Source organism: Sorex fumeus, unplaced genomic scaffold (assembly GCF_029834395.1).
Source record: "Sorex fumeus unplaced genomic scaffold, SorFum_2.1 ptg000013l, whole genome shotgun sequence".
Taxonomy (NCBI): Eukaryota; Metazoa; Chordata; class Mammalia; order Eulipotyphla; family Soricidae; genus Sorex; species Sorex fumeus.
The window spans coordinates 33680200-33701318 of record NW_026606070.1 but is presented as its reverse complement, the minus strand read 5'-3'; the positions used below and the strand labels follow the sequence as shown (position 1 = coordinate 33701318).

At 36.2% G+C, this 21119-nt stretch overlaps 1 protein-coding gene across 2 annotated transcripts in view; it reads left to right on the top strand.

The window, feature by feature from the left end:
• Nucleotides 1-21119, top strand: part of GABRB1 (gamma-aminobutyric acid type A receptor subunit beta1) — a 409024-nt gene that overhangs the window by 46492 nt on the left and 341413 nt on the right. Inside the window, exon 4 of one of the 2 annotated variants that reach the window (XM_056111284.1) lies at nt 13312-13374. The exons of the other annotated variant lie outside the window; for it this stretch is intronic. Within the exon in view, the coding sequence (XP_055967259.1) occupies nt 13312-13374 (63 nt within the window). The remainder of the gene's footprint in view (nt 1-13311; nt 13375-21119) is intronic. 2 annotated transcript variants of the gene reach the window in all.

Below are 21119 nucleotides of genomic sequence, written 5' to 3'. Positions count from 1 at the left end.
TCAAAATGACATCTGCACTTCTATGTTAATTGCTGCACTGTTCACAATAGCCAAAATTTGAAAAAAACCCAAGTGCCTTAGAACAGATGACTGGTTAAAGAAACTTTGGTACATCTACACAATGGTATACTATGCAGCTGTTAGAAAAGATGAAGTCATGAAATTTACATACAAGTAGTTTTACATGGAATTTATCATGCTAAGTGAAATGAATCAGAAAGAGAGGGACAGTCATAGAAAGACTGCACTCATCTGGGGAATGAATATAAAGTAACAGAATGGGAGTCGAAGACCCAAGAATACTTGAGATAAGTACCAGGAGGTCTGCTCCATGGCTTGGAAGCCGGCAGCACATACTGGGGGAAAAGGAAGCTCAGATAGAGAAGGGAACACCAAATAAAGGATGTTTGGAGGATTCACTAGGGATGCAAGATGCATGCTGAAAGTAGACTATGGACCGAACACCATGGCTGCTCAATATTTCTGTTGCAAACTACAACACCCTAAGGGAAAGAGTGAGCAAAAGGGAATGCCCTGCCACAGAGGCGGGGTAATGTGGGGGTGGGGTGGGGTGGGGTGAGGGTGGGAGGACTACTGGAATCATTGGTGGTGAAGTATGGGCACTGGTGGAGGAATGGGTACTTGATCATTTTATAACTGAAACCTAAGCATGAAAGTTTGTAAGTCTACAACTGTACCTCATGGTGTTTCACTAATTAAAAAAAAAACTCCAGAGAACTCTACATTACTGTACCTAATGGTCCATTCTCAGATGGTTTTACTTCATGAGGATATTATATTTGCCTTTCTTCTTTTGTATGTACACTTGCTTCCCAGGATTTCTACACTCAATCTGGTGTATATTATCCATATCTTCTTGACTATTTCTTACATATGTTTCCTTGTTTTTCATGACTTCCTAACTTCTAAACTTTGAAGCATTTTTTCCCAAAACTTTGTTCTTTCAACTTACTGAGTGACTTCATCCCATCTCAAGGCATTAAATATCAGTGTTATTTTAAATGTCTTTAAAGCCAGTCATTCACACATAAATTTGTGATATCTATCATACTACATTTTTGACATCTCTATTTAGGTGTCTAAGGTTCACCTCAAATTTAACAAGTCCAAGAACAAAATCTTGATTCTAAATTCCCCATTACTAGACACTTCCACAATTTTTCTAGTCTCACAACCACACTATTCTTCAATAATTTCTTTTGTTAGCGACACTCATTGGTGTTCAGGGCTTACTCCTGGCTCTGTGCTCTGAGATTACTCCTGTTGGTATTTGGGGAACCATTTGTGATACCAGGGAATGAATTAATATCATGCAAGGCCTGTACTTTAACCTCTGCTCTATCTTTACTGCCTTGGAATAATTTTTAATTTTTCTCTTCCATATCCAATATCAGATCCTCCAACCAGTCCCAAGTCTCATGTTATTTGAGTATACTGGATTATGCCAAAGAGTTTTTGATTTAAATCCTCTTCTTTAAGTAAGACATATTAAATCAAACTTAACAGCAACCAGAGTGATGCTCTTAAACTCCAAGTTTGATAATGTTCCTCCTGTATTCTCACATTTTAATTGATTCCATTTTCATTGAACATAAATTTCAAAACCTTAATTTGGTCTATAAAATCTTCCTGGTTCCACTAAGTCTCTCACTGGACTTATTTTTTAAGTTCTGATTAAGGCCCTGATTACAACTATCTTCTTTCTGTTACCTCAAATATTTTATATATTCCTTTCAAAAGTTTTCTGTGGTAGTTTTCTCAGTTAAAATATACTTAGATTTCTGAATGATTATTCCTTCTCGATATCTTCACATTTCTGTGATACTTTCTTTTTTCCAGCAAGTATAGTATAATGATATCAACTTCTACCTACCCCAACCAGTTTCTTCCTCGCCACTCATTATTCTCTTAATTATTTCATTTTATCAATAAAATTTATTAACAACTGAAATGTTACAAACTCTCTTGTTTAGCTGCTTATTTTTTCTGTCTCTTATCAATAGAAATGTTGGAGGTACTTTTAACTATTTGTTTTTCTGACTTATTCCTTATGTCTTCAATAGAGCAGGGCATAGATTTAATAGATATGCATTCAATTTAATATTTTCTGTTTTTAAATTATTAATTGTAAAGTCAACTGAAACAAATATAGCACAAATATAGCCTATATTTTAATGAAAACATAGAATTTTTTTCTTAACTGGGTTATGAGGGTTATGTGGATGATAAACCTGAGGTATATTTTGAGGACCATTTTGTGATTGTAAGTTATAGCTCTACGATTTACAGAGGAAATAAAGTCATTATACTCTCTTAGTCATCTGTAAAGACTTATAAATGATGCAGTGTAAAACTCTTGGCTGAGTGGAAACAAAACATTTATCTTCAGTGAAAAGAATCCTCAACATTTTTTCTTTTGTGCCCTCTCAAACAAACATTGGCTGTCAAATATATTTATTCAATCGAGAAGGCTAATATAACATTTTTGTGCTTAGAACACTGGTGTCGTATGATTTACCAATTGAACAACTCATGGCATTTATCATAGAGCCTACACACAGATTATAATTCTAGAAAATTCATTATTGTGGGTTTCTCTTGATATTATACTTTAAGGGAAAGTGTTAAAACTTAGTATTTTTTAACTCACAACAGATTACATATTCAAGCTACATATGTTACTGGAAATTTTTCAATCTACCAAAGACCATTGCTACCAGAGCAAATGGCAGTTTTGCTTCTATGGCTCCCAACAGAGCTATCCTATATAAACAGTTTTATGAAAAGATCTATTGTATTATTTCAGTAATATTTAGCTAAACATAGTTTTTATTATCTGGTATCAATTTGATAAAATCTCTTTAAAGCAGAAGTTTGCATAATGAACAAGCAGCGCAGAAAGGTTTAGTCTACTTAGAGATGCTTGTTTTCTACGAACGATAGTTTCACAGCACTTACTTGATTATATATATACTCTCACATGGAAAAGCAGAGATGGATTCAATTTCCTAATTTTTCTTGTGTTTATTGAAAACTTATTTATACTCTATCACAAATTTTATTAAATTAAATTGGGAAATTATACAATCATCTCAGCTGGGCCAATAGCTAGTACAGTATTCTATATTAGTATAAAGCTCAGTTATAAATAGGATGGCAGTACTTTAAGTTAGGGTAACAATTTTATCAGATATTTTATGTGAATTTAAACAGTGAGAGTGTCACCATTGATTATTCACTAAACATTTATGTTATTTAGCACACCTAGAACTTTTCATCATTTTAATTTAAACAGATCTTGTTATAAACCTATACTCTTTCATAAAGACCTTTAAAACACGGACCATGGGGTTAATTGCAAGTGTGTCCAAAATTGGTATAGATGCAGACCCTGGATAGTAGTCACTGTTGAAGCTGCCAAACTATATCTCTTTCTCTTATCTGCTTTGACGATTATGAAAGGAGATGAAAAATATTATCCATGGTATAATAGCAAAGAGAAAAAAATGCATCCTCTTCCAGTTACCAAAGGTTTGAAATATTTACATTTCTTCTTAATTAAAAAATTGTGCACATATCATAAAAAATGTATAAACAGTTTTTTCCTTGCTTTTATTATCCATTTGAGAAAAGAATTTTATTGAGACATCTGAAATATTTTTCTGAATACATAAAAACACAAAACAAAACAATTAGAAAACACAGTTAGAAAAAATAGTTAGTCCACTATTCTGTATGAGTAAAAGCTCAGGTGTAAATAGGATCATAAGTGTTGTGGTGAATATAAACCTAAAGAGAGAGAAGGCCAAACAAGTGGAGACGAGGCTTTTGTTCATGAAGAAGTTGTAAGTTCTGATATTTTATTTATCTACCTGTGCTTTAACGGATTGCTTCCAGCAATTACATTTTGCTTTCATTGGGCTGCATTCTTCTGCAAATAAATTTTGTGAGTGTTCAGATTTGTATATTTATTTATTTTTCAATAGTTTTAATGTGTATGCTTATGGTGTACAAAGTTACACATTTCCACCACCACTGATGTGCCAAAGACTAGTCACCACTGTCCTGATGCTAAGTATTTTTAATATTATTATAGCGATGGTGGGGGAGTAATAACCAGAATGGAAGTGACATAGGATGGAGGTGGTGGGTCTTGGGTACTTTGGTGGTGGTGAGGGAACTATACACCAAAACCACAAATGTCAACACCACTGTAAACACATTTCCTTAGCTATAATAAAAACTACCAAAAAGGAGTCCATATAAATGTTAAAAAAATAACAAATATAGAATTACAAAATCGTTGTTTTTCATAAAGTCATTCTTAAAGCAAATAGCCTCATGCAAGCCTCCATAGTATCTTCTTATGCTGTATAAAAAAACAATAAAATGAAAAACCACATGTACGCTCAACTATATAATATAGCTTTGTATCCAAAATGGTGTCCAATTAGGAGTTCAAAGTATTTTGTAGCTCTTCTAAAATGTGTTCTTCCAGGCAAGGTTAGTGTTTGGATTCTGCCCACTAAACTTTATGTAAAATCCTCTGATATGCACTAAATAATGATCCAGAAGCATCCTGGGCAAAGAAATGGAAGCAGAACATTTTACCCTTTAAAATGGGGTTAATGGTATCAGAGTTTCTAGAATTCTTTTGAGGATAATATTATATTATGTCTATAAAGTGCTTATCAAAGTGCTTGGAGCATGAGTATAAGGAGTGTTTCATAGACATTAACTACTGCTATAATTCCATTTTTACCATGTATATACAATATATTAAAAGGGTTAGCAAGTAGGTAAGTAACAGGCAAGACTTAAGATGAATTGGCATGTGAGTCTTATATAGAATATCAATGTTCATTTGTCTAATAAAAGGAAAAGAAGCTATAATTGAAAGTATAATTGTCAATGAGGCTGCAATTGTTAATGAATATGAAACTATGTATTTTTCAGCACAGCACCAAAGCAAATAAATGGCAGCTGTGGTAGTAGGAATATTTCAGGATTATTTCAGCATTTAAGGACAGTTCACTTAAAATATACTGAAATGGGGTGAGGAGGGTGGGCAGGGATTTCTGTCCTTTCTTGCCAACGTCTCTTGAAGATGAGCTGTTTTTAGAGCAAGTTTCTTCCAAGATTAAAAATGACTTCCATGAGAATTCACTGCCAGTGTGAGACTGTCGATGTTACTCTTTCACAGAGGAGTCACTAGCACCCAGAATTGAATTATTGGAATCCAGAGAGCAGGAAATGCTGCTTGCAATGTTCCTGTAGTGGCAGCATATCAGAAGCATTGTGTAATTTTTTCCCCCCTCTTTGGTTTCTTGATAGATTAAGGCATTTCCGGCACCATTCCATAGGTACCAGCTGATCTAGCTTTCACAAATGATATGAGAATTTATATATGCAGATTGGAGAAACACAAATGCTGCTTTTATAGACATTAGCTTAGTGTTGAGCTTAGAAATAGCATAGTCCAATAGAGTTGCTTTCTTGGATGCAAGAGTTTAAAAGACAGTCCTATGTGTTATCATTTTTTCTGCAGCAACAGGCAAGTCAAAGCAGTAAATGAGATGTTAAATAGGAAGGAAGGAAGGAAGGAAGGAAGGAAGGGAGGGAGGGAGGGAGGGAGGGAGGGAGGGAGGGAGGAAGGAAGGAAGGAAGGAAGGAAGGAAGGAAGGAAGGAAGGAAGGAAGGAAGAAACTTAGTTTACATTCCTGCCTTGAGTCAGCATATCTGTATTATATAGAAAATTCATTTAGATGTTATGATTTTATACCTATTTTAATAACAAGACAGATTATTCTTTTAAAGATATTTGTTCCTGAGAGAGAAAGAAGAAAAGTGTCTCCCATAGAGGCATGCTTGTGTGTAAGTGTATATAGGTGTGAGAAGTAGAAAAAATATCTGCTCATGATTGGGTTTTAGTCATACAATTGGGTTTTAGTCGAACACCCATTCTTCCATTGTATGACTAAAACCCAATCATGAGCAGCTTTGTAGCTGTGTACCTCATGGTGATATAATAAAAAACAAAAATAGTTCAAAAAAGATATTTTTTCTCCTCAGAAATTCCTACTTTTCACTCCTATATGAGTTCATATAAAATATTAGAAAATATATGAAAATAACAGAAGTGAAACCTGAGAAGGAATTAGAGACAGCACTCAGGCATTGGCTGGTAGTGGCTGTCCTTTATAATCTAGATTCACTGGAGAGCACCTGGGTCAACTCATAAATATTCCTCAAGTATAGTTGTGGATTGAAATACTTTAGTCACATGGGGTCTAGAATAAGTTCTATCTCTCCAGTCTTTAAATGGATGGGAGAGTCTTACCTCCTTGAGTATTCAGACAATTTCTAACTTGCCCCAATTTCTGCACAATTTTCCGAGTCAGTTGTAACCTGGCCTTGTTTTTCTCTTAACTCTCAGTTCTTCATCCTTAATCTCTCTCCTTTGTCTGATTCCATCAATGATAAAAATATGGCAGCATCCTGACCTTCAGCTGAGACCATCCTATGATGCAATGCATTTTTCACACTATGGGACAGAACAAGGCTTTTCCCAAGTAAACAAAACATACTCACTTCAGTATTTTCTACTTCATTCTTTTCATTCATAGTTTTCAAAAAAAAAAGTCATTTTAAACCTGGCAGATAAAGTAAAAACAACTTTAATTTCAGCTAATACTGGAATCCCAGACTTGACATCGAATCATGAACTAACCATTTCTTATGTCATAACCCAGGCTACATAAAATCACCCCAGTGTGTTACACCATCTGCTTAGAGCGCTAACCATATACTCATCCTGGTTTTTCTTCCTAACCCCACAATCAGTCCCTATGTATCACCTACTCTCCACTTACACAGTGGAGCTTGCATAACAGAAAGTTTGTTGCATAATTCCAGAATGCAATGAAACTCAATCAGAAATTGAAATGGATTGAGTCTCAAGAGTCAGTATCCATACCATTGACATCACTGGATTAGATATAAATAGAGAAATTAAACATATATTACCTTATTCCTAAGTATATTGGTCACGTTTTTTCCCCAGAATGATCCTTTAACAACTTTAGTCTACAGTTATTTTTTTATAATTTTTACACACGTGATGAATTAATCTACAAGGTAAGGATATCATTACCATCATCTAGATCAAGAAGGAAAAATCATAAATCAAAGAAGAATGTGGGGCTAGAAAGATGGTTCAGTGGGTAGGACATTTGCCTTACATGTGGCTAACCGGGGTTTGATCCCTCATACTCCATGTGGTTCCCCAACCCCCTCTAGGAGTGATCCCTGAGGTAAAAACCAATATTATGTCCTGTGCACTGCCAGATGAGGCCTCTAAATCAAAACAAACAAATACAATGAATAGGAATGTGAAATATCCACTAAAGAGTTACTCTTCCTATTCCATGTCATCTGTATTATGTTCCTTAAAAATATCTTTGAGGCAAATATATTTTGAGTAGAATGTACAATCATCAAGTTTTCTATTATTTACAAATTGCTAAATATATCCTGTCAAAACACTCACCAAAAATACTTCACTTCTTTCAATCATGTTATGGAAAACATAATCATTCAAGGAAGAATTTGCCTACAGAATATCACACCCCTCTAAATAAAGTTTTAGAGAAGCCACGCAAGAAAATTCATTGTACTTCTCACTTTTTACTGAAAATCAGTTTATCAAAGGACTTCAGAGTAATATTTAGGTATTTCATTAGATCATTTTAATTAATTATTTAATATGATATATGATCAGGTACATGAATAATATATGGAATACATAGTTAATTACAAATATGTTTCTCTCCATCCCACATTTTCCCCCTTCTTCACACACATCTTCTTATGTTTTCCATCCAAATTTCCAGTTACATAACACAAATTTTCAGTTTACACTGAAAATAAATTTGATCCACACTATTTTTTCTAATAAGTTACTCTGAAATGCAGTGCCAAAGTGAGAGAGAAATCTTGGTTTATCCCATTAGGAGAACTGATTTTCTGTTTGGCTGTTTTTTTCTTTCTCTATGTCATCTAGTTTTCTCCTTAGTCTTTATAATGAGCCTTACTTTGACCTTCTATCAAATAAGAGTGTGAAATAAGAGGTACTAAGGATATTTTTCAATTTTAGTATGCCCAAATACTATCATTTGTCTCCTCTTATATGGTGTCCCTTTTTATTTTTTTTATAGCAAGTGCCATTTGGTCAATCATGCCAGATTGATAATTGTGCTGGTCAAAAGTTCTGAGAATTTTTTATCCTCCAGCTTGTCGTTTTCATCCTCAGTGTCCGGAATCCTGTTCCTTCAGGATTTTCTGTCTGTGCAGGAAGAGCTTTAGATGCTCAGTGAAGAAACTAACTCTTTCCTACCACTAATTATCTCTGCATACACAGCAAATGAAATACAGTCCCTGCTCCTCATGTGTGAAATGGAACTAATAATAGTATTTCATCAGTTTTGAAATGTTAGAAGTTAGGAGGGGGAGAGAGAGAGGGAGAGAGAGAGAGAGAGAGAGAGAGAGAGAGAGAGAGAGAGAGAGAGAGCACTGAGCAAGGGCTCTCTCAAGTATTATGTCATAGAAATACAGTGCATTATGATAAATGAAGATATTAGCATGGGCTGCTATGTAATCTCTCCTAGGTGAATCTTGTTCTTTTTAATAAAACCTTCAAGAGACAAATTTCTTAATAAAAAGATGACCTTGAAGGTCTTATGAGCACTCTACCAGAAAGGAAGGGGAATTTTCAGACTAAGAAAGGAGCTCTACAGCATCTCACCAATCAAAAACACCAATGTATTGTTTTATGTACAAGCAGAAAAAGAATTTGCTTAGATTTATGTCTTTACAGAAAAAAGTGCATCATTATACTTAGTAATATTGTGAAAACTATTTATTATGCAGGCTAAGTGTGTCAACTTGACCTGTCCTTACACTATGAACACTAAGTAGAAAGTGGGATGAAAAAGAAGTGAATTTAACTCTAATCCTGTAAGATTATGTTTTACAATGGATGGTGATCCTGAGGAATGGAATACTCTGAATTAAAACTTATCTAAGATTAAATTGACACAGTGCTGCTTTGATTCCACTGCAAAGCTATATAAAACTAAGACAAAAAATTTAATGGATCAACTTTAGCCAAAACAAATCAGATTTTCCAGCTTAATCAATGGCTGGATAAATAGCAGTACTCCTACATAATAAAATAAATAAAATAAAATAAATCAGATTTTCTTTTTCCCCCAGAATTATTATGGGGATAAGCAATGGAGACATGTTTATGCAAATATTTAAGTTCAACTTCAAGAGAACAAGTCTTGGAATTATCAGAGCCTCAGTTTCTTTATTTACAGAATTAAAATAACCTACCCAGTTGGTTGTTTTGAATATTCAATGAAATAGTGCAGTTCAGAGTAGCTTATATAAATCCACATAAGGCAAATAATCAGACCAAGAAATTTAATAATTATATTTGTTTCTTTTTAGTTGTTTAATATTTTCTCTGCAGCCCTGTAAGCTTTCAAAAAGGATTCTTACGCTAAAGAATACTAATTTTATACTTAAAAATATATACATTTTTATCCATAACATTCTAGTTGGTATATCTCAATTTACCTGTTTAAAATATTGAATTTTTAATATGAGATAGTATAGTGTTTTCTCTAGTGTTACATAAGAATCTATGAAAATATAATTAACACTGTGTATCTTGTTTATATCACATTCAATTTTTATTGATTGGTAAGACAAGATTCCTTCTAGACAAAATAATAGGCTATGTAATAAAATAATTTTTGGAGAAATGAAGTTAACTTTTCTTGGGGCTCTTTTACTAGTTATTTCATTTCTTTGAAGTTCATAGTATTTTACTATAAAATAGAAATGGTTGTTCTCCCCTTGCATATTTAAAATTAGTATTATATAGTTGGGCCGGAGCAATAGCATAGCGGGTAGGGTGTTTGCCTTGCACACGGCTGACCTGAGTTCGATTCCTCCACCCCTCTCAGAGAGCCCGACAAGCTAACAAGAGTATTCCACCCACATGGCAAAGCCTGGCAAGCTACCTGTGACGTATTCCATATGCCAAAAAAAGTAACAACAAGTCTCACAATGGAGATGTTGCTGATGCCTACTCAAGAAAATTGATGAACAATGGGAGTACAGTGCTATTAAATAGTTGAAGATAGTACTAGATAATATATCAATTTATACATACACACGTATATAAGAATAGATAAGCATACTTAGTGGTATAAAAGATATTGCTGTATTTTTTTCACTTGGTTTCAGTATACTGAGACTGCCTTCCTGATTTCTTTAATACCTGATGAATACTTGAGTTATCATTTATATAATATTTAATTTTAACCACATTTTGTTGCCAAATTAATTATTTGAAAAATAATTTTTATTTATTTATTTTTTGTTCACCCTCACCACTGCGGCCTTTCCCTCCTGCCCTCGAAAAATAATTTTTAAAGAAATTCACATCATTGTTGTAAATGACAAATAAATATCACCTTGAAGTAAATTCAATAAAAATTATTATTGGGATCTAGGAGTTAGTACTGGAGTTAGGGTGCATTCCTTGCATGTTCCCAACACTGCTTCACACTTCAGCACCATGTAACCTCTTAAACATTTCTCAGCATGACCCTAGAGGCCTCCAAGTGCCAGTAAAGTACCTCTGTGTGGCCCCTGGCTCCTGAGTAGTACCACATCCTCAGGCTCTAGCATTAAACTACCAGCCCAGTTGGCCTCCCTGAGTATCACTGGGGGTCTCTCTTCCCCCAATTTTATTAAATTCTAGTTAGATGCTGCTTCCTGATGTGCTTGCAATTTGCTGTCTTTGCAAAGTCAGGGACTAGCAGATGTTAGAGAGGCATTAAAAATTATATTAGTTTTATGTCAGTGTTTTTTAAAACTATATGCAAATCAGAAGTGTTAAACAATATATAAAAGAGAATATAACTTTCACTATAGCATCCTCTAATGCTTCTTAAATGACTTAAAGTTATGTCATCTATGGTCTGTAAACTTTTTTCTACAGTTAGAAAGGAAATTATTGCAGCAGGGAATATAATGGATTGGAAGTCTCTGTTCTGTCCGGTGATGTGGGATGCCAATAATGTTCCAGATCCTTGATTTTAAATTTCAAAAAGGAATGTTAAAATGTAGTATTTCTGGGGCTGGAGTACAGCACAGTAGGTAGGGCGTTTGCCTTGCACATGGCCCAACCCAGGTTCGATTCCCAGCATCCCATATGGTCCCCCAAGCACCGCCAGGAGTAATTCCTGAGTGCATGAACCAGGAGTAACCCCTGTGCGTCGCTGGGTGTGACCCAAAAAGCAAAAAAAAAAACCATATTTCTAAGTGTCCCTAAAATACTCTTCAGTGTTTTGTTTATACTTACAAAAAAGCTAACACTTGGTTAACTAAGTATCTGAGAACATCTCTTTTCTCAAAGCTTCCTTTGTTTTATCACAATGTTTATCACAATGTTGTGTATTTATGGTCATTCTGAACTTTAACATCATAAATTCAACAGATTCACCTTCTGAAGGACATTGGAGAATTCACTTTAATATTGCCTGTGGTAGAAAATTATATACAACATGGTGTGTGAAATTATCAGAAGTTCATGCATAATAGGCTACCCTGACCTCTCCTGCTGAAGTGCTATGGAAGTGTCTTGATTGATATACTCTGCTTTTATAAAGGAAGAGGAGAAAGGATAGATTGCCCTACTTCCAACAAGAATTTTGTGGGCACACCAGAATGAATATAGCATTAAATAAGTGTCGGAGACCATTAGTCTTTTAATGGTTGGGTTCTCAATGATTTAGTGATGACTGTAAACTCAGACCTTGATAATGTCCTCAGCATTGCAAAGCAGAACTTTTAGGTTGATGAGTGACACTATCCTCAGCTTTCCATATTTTATCTTAGCCTTTGGATTTCTTAAGATGGTCATTTGTGTGCTTGCATATGGGGCAGCACATGCCCCCCCCCCCCCCACACACACACACGCACACACACAAGTACAAGATTGTCAAAGATTGCTGGGGATTGTTTTATTAGTGACTTAAAGTTGTCCTTATTGTTTTATTGTGTGAACTAAATGCTCATTTAAAGCTAAGAACATTGAGCTCTTAGTCCCCCAAGCTGTGCTGGTCTTCTTCCCCACCCAGATCAGTTTATCTGTGGGTATTCGAACCCAGGACTTGGCGTTCTCCATGCAAACGCCCCAGGCGTCCTCTGGGACCTTGGAACAAAAGCAGCCCGGAGCCTCTGCCTCTTCCTCTTCATCCCCCAAGCTGTGCTGATCTTCTTCACCACCCAGTCTTTACCCACCCACCCCCACACCAGGTCCCGTGGGGCGTGGCTTCTGTAGGAGTGGGCGTGGCTCCTGTAGGGGTGGGCACGGCCTAATTTTAGGTGGGTGGCCGCTATGTGGCCACAGGTAGTTTAGTCATACCGAGAAATCTAGTCACCATACCTACACACAAACATAAAGCTAAGAACATTGAATTTTATCATTGATTATTACAATAATGTAATTAATGTGTTTTCCGTGCTTCACATTTAAGACCTGAGATTAAGAGGTATGTTCAGGCAAACTGATCAGTAATAAACTGAAGCAATAATCCCTTAGGTCGGCACTGGACCTTTTGGTTGGACAGGCCAGTGTTTTTCAGTGCAACTATACTTCATTGCTAACTTGCTATCCATTCTTATTCCACACTTTCCTGCTTGTCCTACCAGTACCTGACTCATTTCTCTCTTGGAATTGTGATTTCTAACTGGAACCACTGGATCTGTTAACAATGCCACCTTTACTACTCCTCAAGGAGTAATTGCTCTGGATTCATCCCAAGCTTCTACTTATCTTTTGTCACTTTGGATCAAACATAGTCACTAAGGATTCTGCAGTCAGTCAACTGTGTTTGGTTATAGTTAGCTATTGCTGTCTCCAAAATCTATCTATATAACCCCTGGGTATGAATATAATGTTATATTGTCTCAGATGAAGAAAATCTCAGTTACAACTGGGAAAAGCAAAATGTAGTTTGATTCCTTTAAATTAAATCTGACCAGTATTAATAAAAAAGGAATTTTTAGAGTAAGTCATCAATATGAATGCAAAGTAGCTATGGCTTCTTTCATGGGGAAAAATTAAATTAAAAGTCTCAAGGACAAATATCAATAACAGCTTAAATAAATAGTATGTTGGACTGAAATGTCACTCTATTTCTATTTCAGCCTTCTGTGGGAATGCTTCTGCCAATATGTGGTTTTGGCTTTGCTAGGCAAATACATGAGAAGGTACTTTTTGTCTCCTAGATTTTCAGCTGGTAATCAGTATAACGTAACACTACTGACTGGTTAAACTTGTTACTGTCTACCTTCACAGGGACCTTTAAGCCTAGAATATTCCTCTCTGTATTTCAAGGTCAACAACCAGTAAAAATGCTCTCTGTCTCTCTCTCTCTCGATCTCTCTCAATCTATCTCTCTACCCTCACGCTCATTCTCTTTTCCTACACCCCTCTTCTCTTTCTCTTCATGATTCTGTGTGTATTTGTGTATGTGTGTGAGTGCTCTGATATAAAATAGTATATTCTAGAGTCCATTGATACAACCATAGAAAAATTTAGTACAGCTCTTGACACAAAGTAACAATTTGCAGTGTTAGATAGGAATATTTTTCAGTTTCCTTACTGCCTGATTCTAAAAGTTCTCATTCCTCAAATGTAGATTACTCCTGGTTCAGGTTCTAAGAAATTTAGAATAAATTATAATTAGCATAGATTAGGTGCCCAGAATGTGACTGGAATCTCCAATAAGAGCACTTTAAAAGTGAGATAAGGCCAGTGGCTCGCTATCACCAGTCTTGTTTATATCCTAAATTAAAATCCTTTTAATATTTTTGTTTGTTTGTTTTGGTCCACAACCAGTGAAGTTTAGGGCTTACTCCTGACTCAGAGATCATTCCTGATGGGCTCAGGGGACCATATTGGGTCCCGGGAGTTTGGGTTGACTTTGTGCAAGTCAAGTGCCTTACACAATGGATCATCACACTGGCCCATAAAAATCCCTTATATGTTAATTTATAAAAAGGCCCTCCCATTGTTCGTCGATTTACTCGAGCGGGCCCAGTAATGGCTGCATTGGAGACTTTGTTGTTACTGTGTTTGGCATATCAAATACTTCACGGGGAGCTTGCCAGGCTCTGCCGTGCGGGCGAGATACTCTCGGTAGCTTGCCGGGCTCTCCGAGAGGGGCGGAGGAATCGAACTCGGGTTGGCCATATTGGCTGCGTGCAAGGCAAATGCCCTACCCGCTGTGCTAATTTATAAATATACATTCATTCATAAGTATATATGTATTCATTGAATTACTGTGAAATGCACAGCTACACTGTTGTTTATAATTTTGTTTCAATCAAACAATGTTCCATCACCTGCCCCTTCACCAATATACATTTCCCACTACCAATGTCCCCAGTTTATCTCCAGTCACCCTTCCCTCAGCCTGCCTTTATGGCAGGTACTTTTCTTCTCTCTCTCTCTCTCTCTCTCTCTCTTTCTTTTTCTCTTGCTTTATTACTCCTTTTGGGCATGGTGTTTTGCAATACAGGTACTGAAAGATTATCATGTATATCCCTTTACCTACTTTCAATACTTAGTTCTTCTCCAGAGTGATCATTTCTAATTATATTGTTATATTGTTAAATCCTGTCTTAAAGAAGAATTTTCAAAATCAATTAAGTGTATAGTATTCTGGGAATGGCATGTTGCAAAGTTTCAGTCAAATAGTAATGTGTATAAACATAAATGTATGATCTATGGAAACATTAATAACTCAGGTTTTAATTGTAATTTCCTTACCTAAAATTATTTTGCTTTCCTTCAAGTAATTTGTAAGCAATATTTCTTAAGAAATTTATCTTAAGGCACCACATTAAGAAAACCAAACCTCTAAAATATCATTTATATTGGAAGATCTTTAATAAACACGAGGAAGAAAAAGTTAGAGAAAAAATAGTAATGTTGTAAACTGTCCACTTGTAAGGGAAAATTTCTAATTTTCAGAGGAATTTGTACTATAAACTTCATCAGTGAAGAAAGCAGATGTTTTATCAGTTATGACTATGCTGAGTCAAACTAAAACCAGAACTAAACCTCACAATGTGGGGGTTCAGAGCGATAGTACAGTAAGTAGGGCACTTGCCTTGCATGAGGCCAATGGGGTTCCATCCCTGCCATCCCATTTGGGCCCCCAGTCCTCCAGGAGTGATTCCTGAGCACAGACTCAAGAGTAAAGTCTGAGCACCCTGAGTTGTGGCCCCCACCTTAAGTCCAGTACTGCAAATGAAAGATTGAGATGAGGAGATCTGGTTCAAAGAAAGTAAATTTAAACAGAAGTTGATAGAGAAGCTGTCTTCATTCTGGAGAAACATTTGTTCTCTCTTGAAGCTGAATCTACCTCTCTCTAATTATTTCCACAATGAATTTGTTTAGTTAAAAAATAAAAGGAGAAGAGAGAAGAGTAGAGATCTTTCTGAGGAAGTGATGCCTAAACTGAAACCTGAAGAATTATAGAAGAATGAATCTAGAACTATAAGACTGGGAGTATTAGACTGGGGTAATACTAGGCAACGGTCCCTGGAGAAAAGGGCTTGTGTATTTCCGTTGCCTGTTGTATAAAGGATAAAAGTGATTTCCAGTGAAATACCGATTTCATTGATTTGCTCGAGCAGGCCCAGTAACCTCTCCATTTTGAGACTTGTTGTTACTGTGCTTGCATATTGAATAGTCATGGGTAGCTTGCCAGGTTTTGCCGTGCGGGCGAGATACTCTCTCTCGAAATACTCTGGTAGCTTGCTGGGCTCTCCGAGAGGGGCGGAGGAATCAAACCCGACTTGGCAGGGCTGGCTGCACGCAAGGCAAATGCCCTACTGCTGTGCTATCGCTCCAGCCCCAGTGAAATATATGATTAGGAATTGGCTAGGTAAGTCAGAATTGTGGATGCCTACACATTGAGACATGAAGAAGGTGTTTCTTTTACAATTTTTATTGAGCATCAAGCTAATACTATAAATTCAAAAAATTGAATTCTTATTGTATTGTATAACACTAAATAGATACTATTGTGCTGTCTAACATTAAATAGATTATCTGTTAATCCCTATGCTACAAACTGGGGTTCCCCATCCATGACCAGGCATTAACCATCATCCTATCACTCTGCTTGATTCTCCAAAACATCATCTAACTGTAATTTTTCTTGGCCATAGTCCATGTTTACAAGATCTGCTTTTATTTTGAAAACTAAGAAATATTATGTTTTATAATGAAGAGGCAATATGGTTGTCTCTGAAAACTAGACAGAGTTTTTACTGCTCAGATTCAGGGCCTTTCTCCAGACTTCAGTTGACTTATCAACCCTGTGTGAAAACCAGGGACTCCATCTGCTTTGCTTTTCTTCTAGTTGTCAATTGCCAAGCTGTTTTAATTTTTTTTAAAAAATCTTTATCCTTAAACCCACATGATTTCTGTGATCTAAGCTTGCATTTTCAAAAGAGCAAAAAATTTACATGTGATTTACTGCTTATCATGATCATTGATAAGCCCCCAGAGTGGGATAAAGGCCAAGAAGCACTGTAGCACTGTCCTCCCATTGTTCATTGATTTGTTTGAGCGGGCCCAGTAACGTCTCCATTGCGAGACTTTGTTGTTGCTGTGTTTGGTATATCGAATACGCCACGAGTAGCTTGCCAGGCTTTGTCGTGTGGGCGAGAGCCTGGTAGCTTGCCAGGCTCTCCGAGAGGGGCGGAAAATCGAACCAGGCTCGGCTGGGCAGGCTGCGCACAAGGCAAACTCCCTACCACTGTGCTATCGCTCCAGCCAAGAAGAAAGAACTTACAATATTTCAATGTTTAGCCATTTAATACTTATTGTGTTTCTGAGGTTATATGATGACTCAGTGGCCTGTGTCTTTAGATTTTACTTCTAAAAGCATAGTTTTTCATTCTTACTTTCTGTCCCATTACACCTTTATTACACAGTCTTTTCTCAGTGCTACAGGCACCTTTGAAAAAAGCCTTGGTTTGGGGAACAAAAGGTGACTATTTGTAAACATCTCTAAACAAAGTTCATTGCAACATGCAAAATGAAATGGACTGTTGTGATCATTTGAGTCTATTTTCTTATTAGAAAAGTGAGAGCAGTAACCCCCACTCCTTCAGAAATTTTGGGTGGAGTATGTTTGACTACAGGTATACATGTATAAATTGCCATACATGAATATAGAAATTCATACCTCCATAGGCTAAAAATCAGATAAACACAGAAAACTTAACTTTTATTAATTTTATTTTTGGTTTTGGAACCACAATTACTGGTGCTCAGGGCTTACTCATGGCTCAGCACTCAGGGATCACGCTTGGCAGTGCTCACTAGACCACATATGGTGCCAGAGGTCAAACCCAGGTTTGCTCTGCCCACTGCACTGTACTCTGGCCCCAAAGTCAGAAAACATTAAGGTAGAAGTTCTAATATAATTGATGGGGAAAAATAATTTTAAAGATTCCAGATTTTCTTAGTATTACATAATCAAAAAAATCAATGAGAACTTTTTTCTAGTGCATAGAGAAGAATAATCTATATATGTATAGATAGATAATTATATTATTAAAATATGGGAGAATCATAGAATATGTATGAAAGTGGATATTTAAAAATTAGTTTGTTCTAGAGATGATGTGTTTTGGTATTTTTGTTTTGTGTTTTTGTTCATTTGATTTTTGTTTTTTGGGCCACACCCAGTAATGCTCAGGGCTTACTCTGGGCTCTGCGCTCAGGAGTTACTCCTGGGGATTCCCAGGGAACCATACGGAATGCTGGAGATCAAATCTGGGTTTGCTACATGAAGTCAAATGCCCTACCTGCTATACTATTGCTCTGGCCCCTAGTGGTGATATTTTTAAAATAAATTATAAATGTTTTTTTCAAGCATAATAAAAAAAAAAAGCTTGAAAATTTCAGTTGTATCACATTATTTGCAAGTTCCAGAGACAGGTTATAACCTAGACTTCTTCCTATGATAATTCTCGAAAATAATTTCTGCCTAATGTCATTTTACATTTGTGAGTAAGCTTTTGTCAGTAGATTTTCTCATCAGGAATGTGTTGATGTTATCAGAGATTTTAAGTACAACAAAAAATGCTGTTATGATTGAGAAAATTGCTAATACCACGTATGACCTGCCTGAGAGATAGGAAATTGAAAATATGTTGTTTACTTTTATATCCTATTAGCAAAGGAATTTGAACGACATTATTAATTTCATGAAATAGAAAATGCCTAATATAATAAATTGTAATCAGAATGCCTTGCAATGGACTTATCCTATCTCATCTACTTTAGATTATAAAAATGTAACAAAATTACTACATTATGTCATTTTGCAGTGTTTACTTTTAGTTACATGAAGTGTCCAAGTATAGGCTTGTATAAAACTGGAATCTGATAGTGGGAATAGCAGTGAAGTTTAGTGAAAATCAATCAGACTGATTGATGGTTCCCTGTCAACTAAGAAGACAGATATAACCTTGAACCAATCATTGAGTTCCTAACAATAGCATATGGAAATATTTTAGAGTCATTTTAATGATTTCTTCTCTTGCTCAAGAGTTAAAACAGGAACCTTGGCTAACACTGATCTTTTCTATTGATCTCAAAGCATAAAGGAAAATTAAAAAGCTGTTCTCCTTCACTAACTGCTAAAGAGTTGAGAACCTATTTATTCAAATAAAGATGAGAGTGTAGACAAAGTTTAGCCAGGCACTTTAGAAATTTGAGAGTAGATAAACTAGATGGTGTGGACCAGAGTAGAATAAGATACCAGATAAATTCTAAATGAACTGTATAATTTGAGGTATGTGTATGTAGACCGAAATAACATTTTTCTACCTTGTACTTTCCATCTCTTTCTTTATTAGCCCACTTAAGTATTATTTCTTCTATAATACTTTTCCAGAAAGTGTCTCCTGTCTTTTCAGAGAGTAAAACTTTCTTTTAATGTGGTTTTGTACTCAGAATAGCACTAATTGCTCTTAGTGCTATTAACATTAATTCTGAGGGACAATTTTGTTCCACTGAGGACACTAAAACAACATGTAGAAACATTTTGATTATTTTTACTTGGGGACCTTACCCAACACAGTGCTTAGGGATTACTCGTGGCTCTGTACTCAGAGATCAGTCCTGTTGGGCTTGGGGGACCATTTGGGGTTCCTGGGATCAATTTGGGTCAGCAGCATGCAAGGCAAGTAAGCTTCCAACTGTCCTATCTCTCTGATCCATAGAGACATTTTTGCTGTCATATATAAGGAGAAGACAACTTGCTAACTGACATGTAGGGATAGGGACCTGGGTGCCGGAAAACATCCTACAATATACAGAACATCCCCACAATAAAAAAAAATTCTATTGAAGAAGTTAGCATTGCTGAAGTTAAGAAGCTGTGCCATAGCTCATTTTCATTTATTTTATTATAATTACGCATTTTTATTTCCAAATAAATGATTAAGGGGACTGGGGAAAACTGTGCACTAGTGTGTTAGCCGTCACATTAGCATAGCTCATTTTTTAAAAAAAAATTATTAAATCACCGTGAGATAGTTACAAGCTTTTATGTTTGAGTTATAATAACACAGTCATCAAACACCCATCCCTCCACAAGTACACATTCCCCACCACCAATATCCCTGGTATACCCCCCTTTCCTACCCTTCCCCTGCCTCTATGGAAGACATTATTCCCCCCATACTCTCTCTCTACTTTTGGTAATTATGGTTTGCAATACAGACACTGAGAAGTTATCATGTTTGGTCCTTTATCTACTTTCAGCACAAATCTCCCATTCTGACCGGTTCCTCAAGCCATCATTTTCTTAGTGACCCCTTCTCTATTTCAGCTGCGTTCTTCCCTTTGCTCATGAGGCGGGCTTCCAGCTATGGTGCAATCTTCCTGTCCTGTGTATCTACTATCCTTAGGTATCAGCCTCATGTTATGCTGTTTTATACTCCACAAATGAGTGCAGTCCTTCTATGCCTGTCCCTCTCTGTCTGTCTCATTTCACTTAGCATGATACTTTTCATGTCTATCCATTGATAAGCAAAGTTCATGACTTCATCTCTGCTAACAGCTGCACAGTATTCCATTGTGTAGATGTACCAAAGTTTCTTTAACCAGTCATCTGTTCTAGGGCAATTGGGTTGTTTCCAGATTTTGGCTATTGTGAACAGTGCTGCAATGAACATATAGGTGCAGATGTCATTTCTATTGTGCTTTTTTTACACCCTTGGGATATATTCCCAGAAGTGATATTGCAGGGTCATATGGAAGCTCAATTTCTAGTTTTATAAGGAATGTCCACATTGTTTTTCAGAAGGTTTGCTTATTTTTAAACTTACACTTCATATCAGAACCTCTACTAGGATATAAAGGAAGGTATAAATGACAAAACAAGGTCAGGATATTTGTTTATATGGCTGTTTCCTCCACATTAAACTTGCAACTTTTTAAAAATTTTTATTAGTGAAACACCATGAGGTACAGTTGTAGACTTACAAATTTTTGTTCTTGGGTTTCAGTTATGCAATGATCAAGTACCCATACCTCCACCAGTGCCCATTCTCCACCCACACCAATCCCAGTATCCCTCCCACTCCCCATCCCCCCATCCCACCCTGCCTCTGTGGCAGGGCATTCCCTTTTGTTCTCTCTCTCCTTTTGGTTGCTGTGGTTTGCAAAAGAGGCATTGAGTTCCAATCATGTTTGGTCTATATTCTACTTTCAGCATGCATCTCCCATCCTGGTGGATCTTCCCAGTACCCTTTATTTGGTGCTCCCTTCTCTATCTGAGCTGCTTTTACCCCTAGAGTATGTAGCTAGCCTCCAAGCCATGGAATAAACCTCCTGGTATTTATTGCAGTTATTCTTGGGTGTTAGTCTCCTATTTTGTTACTTTATGTTCCCCAGATGAATGCAATCTTTCTATGTC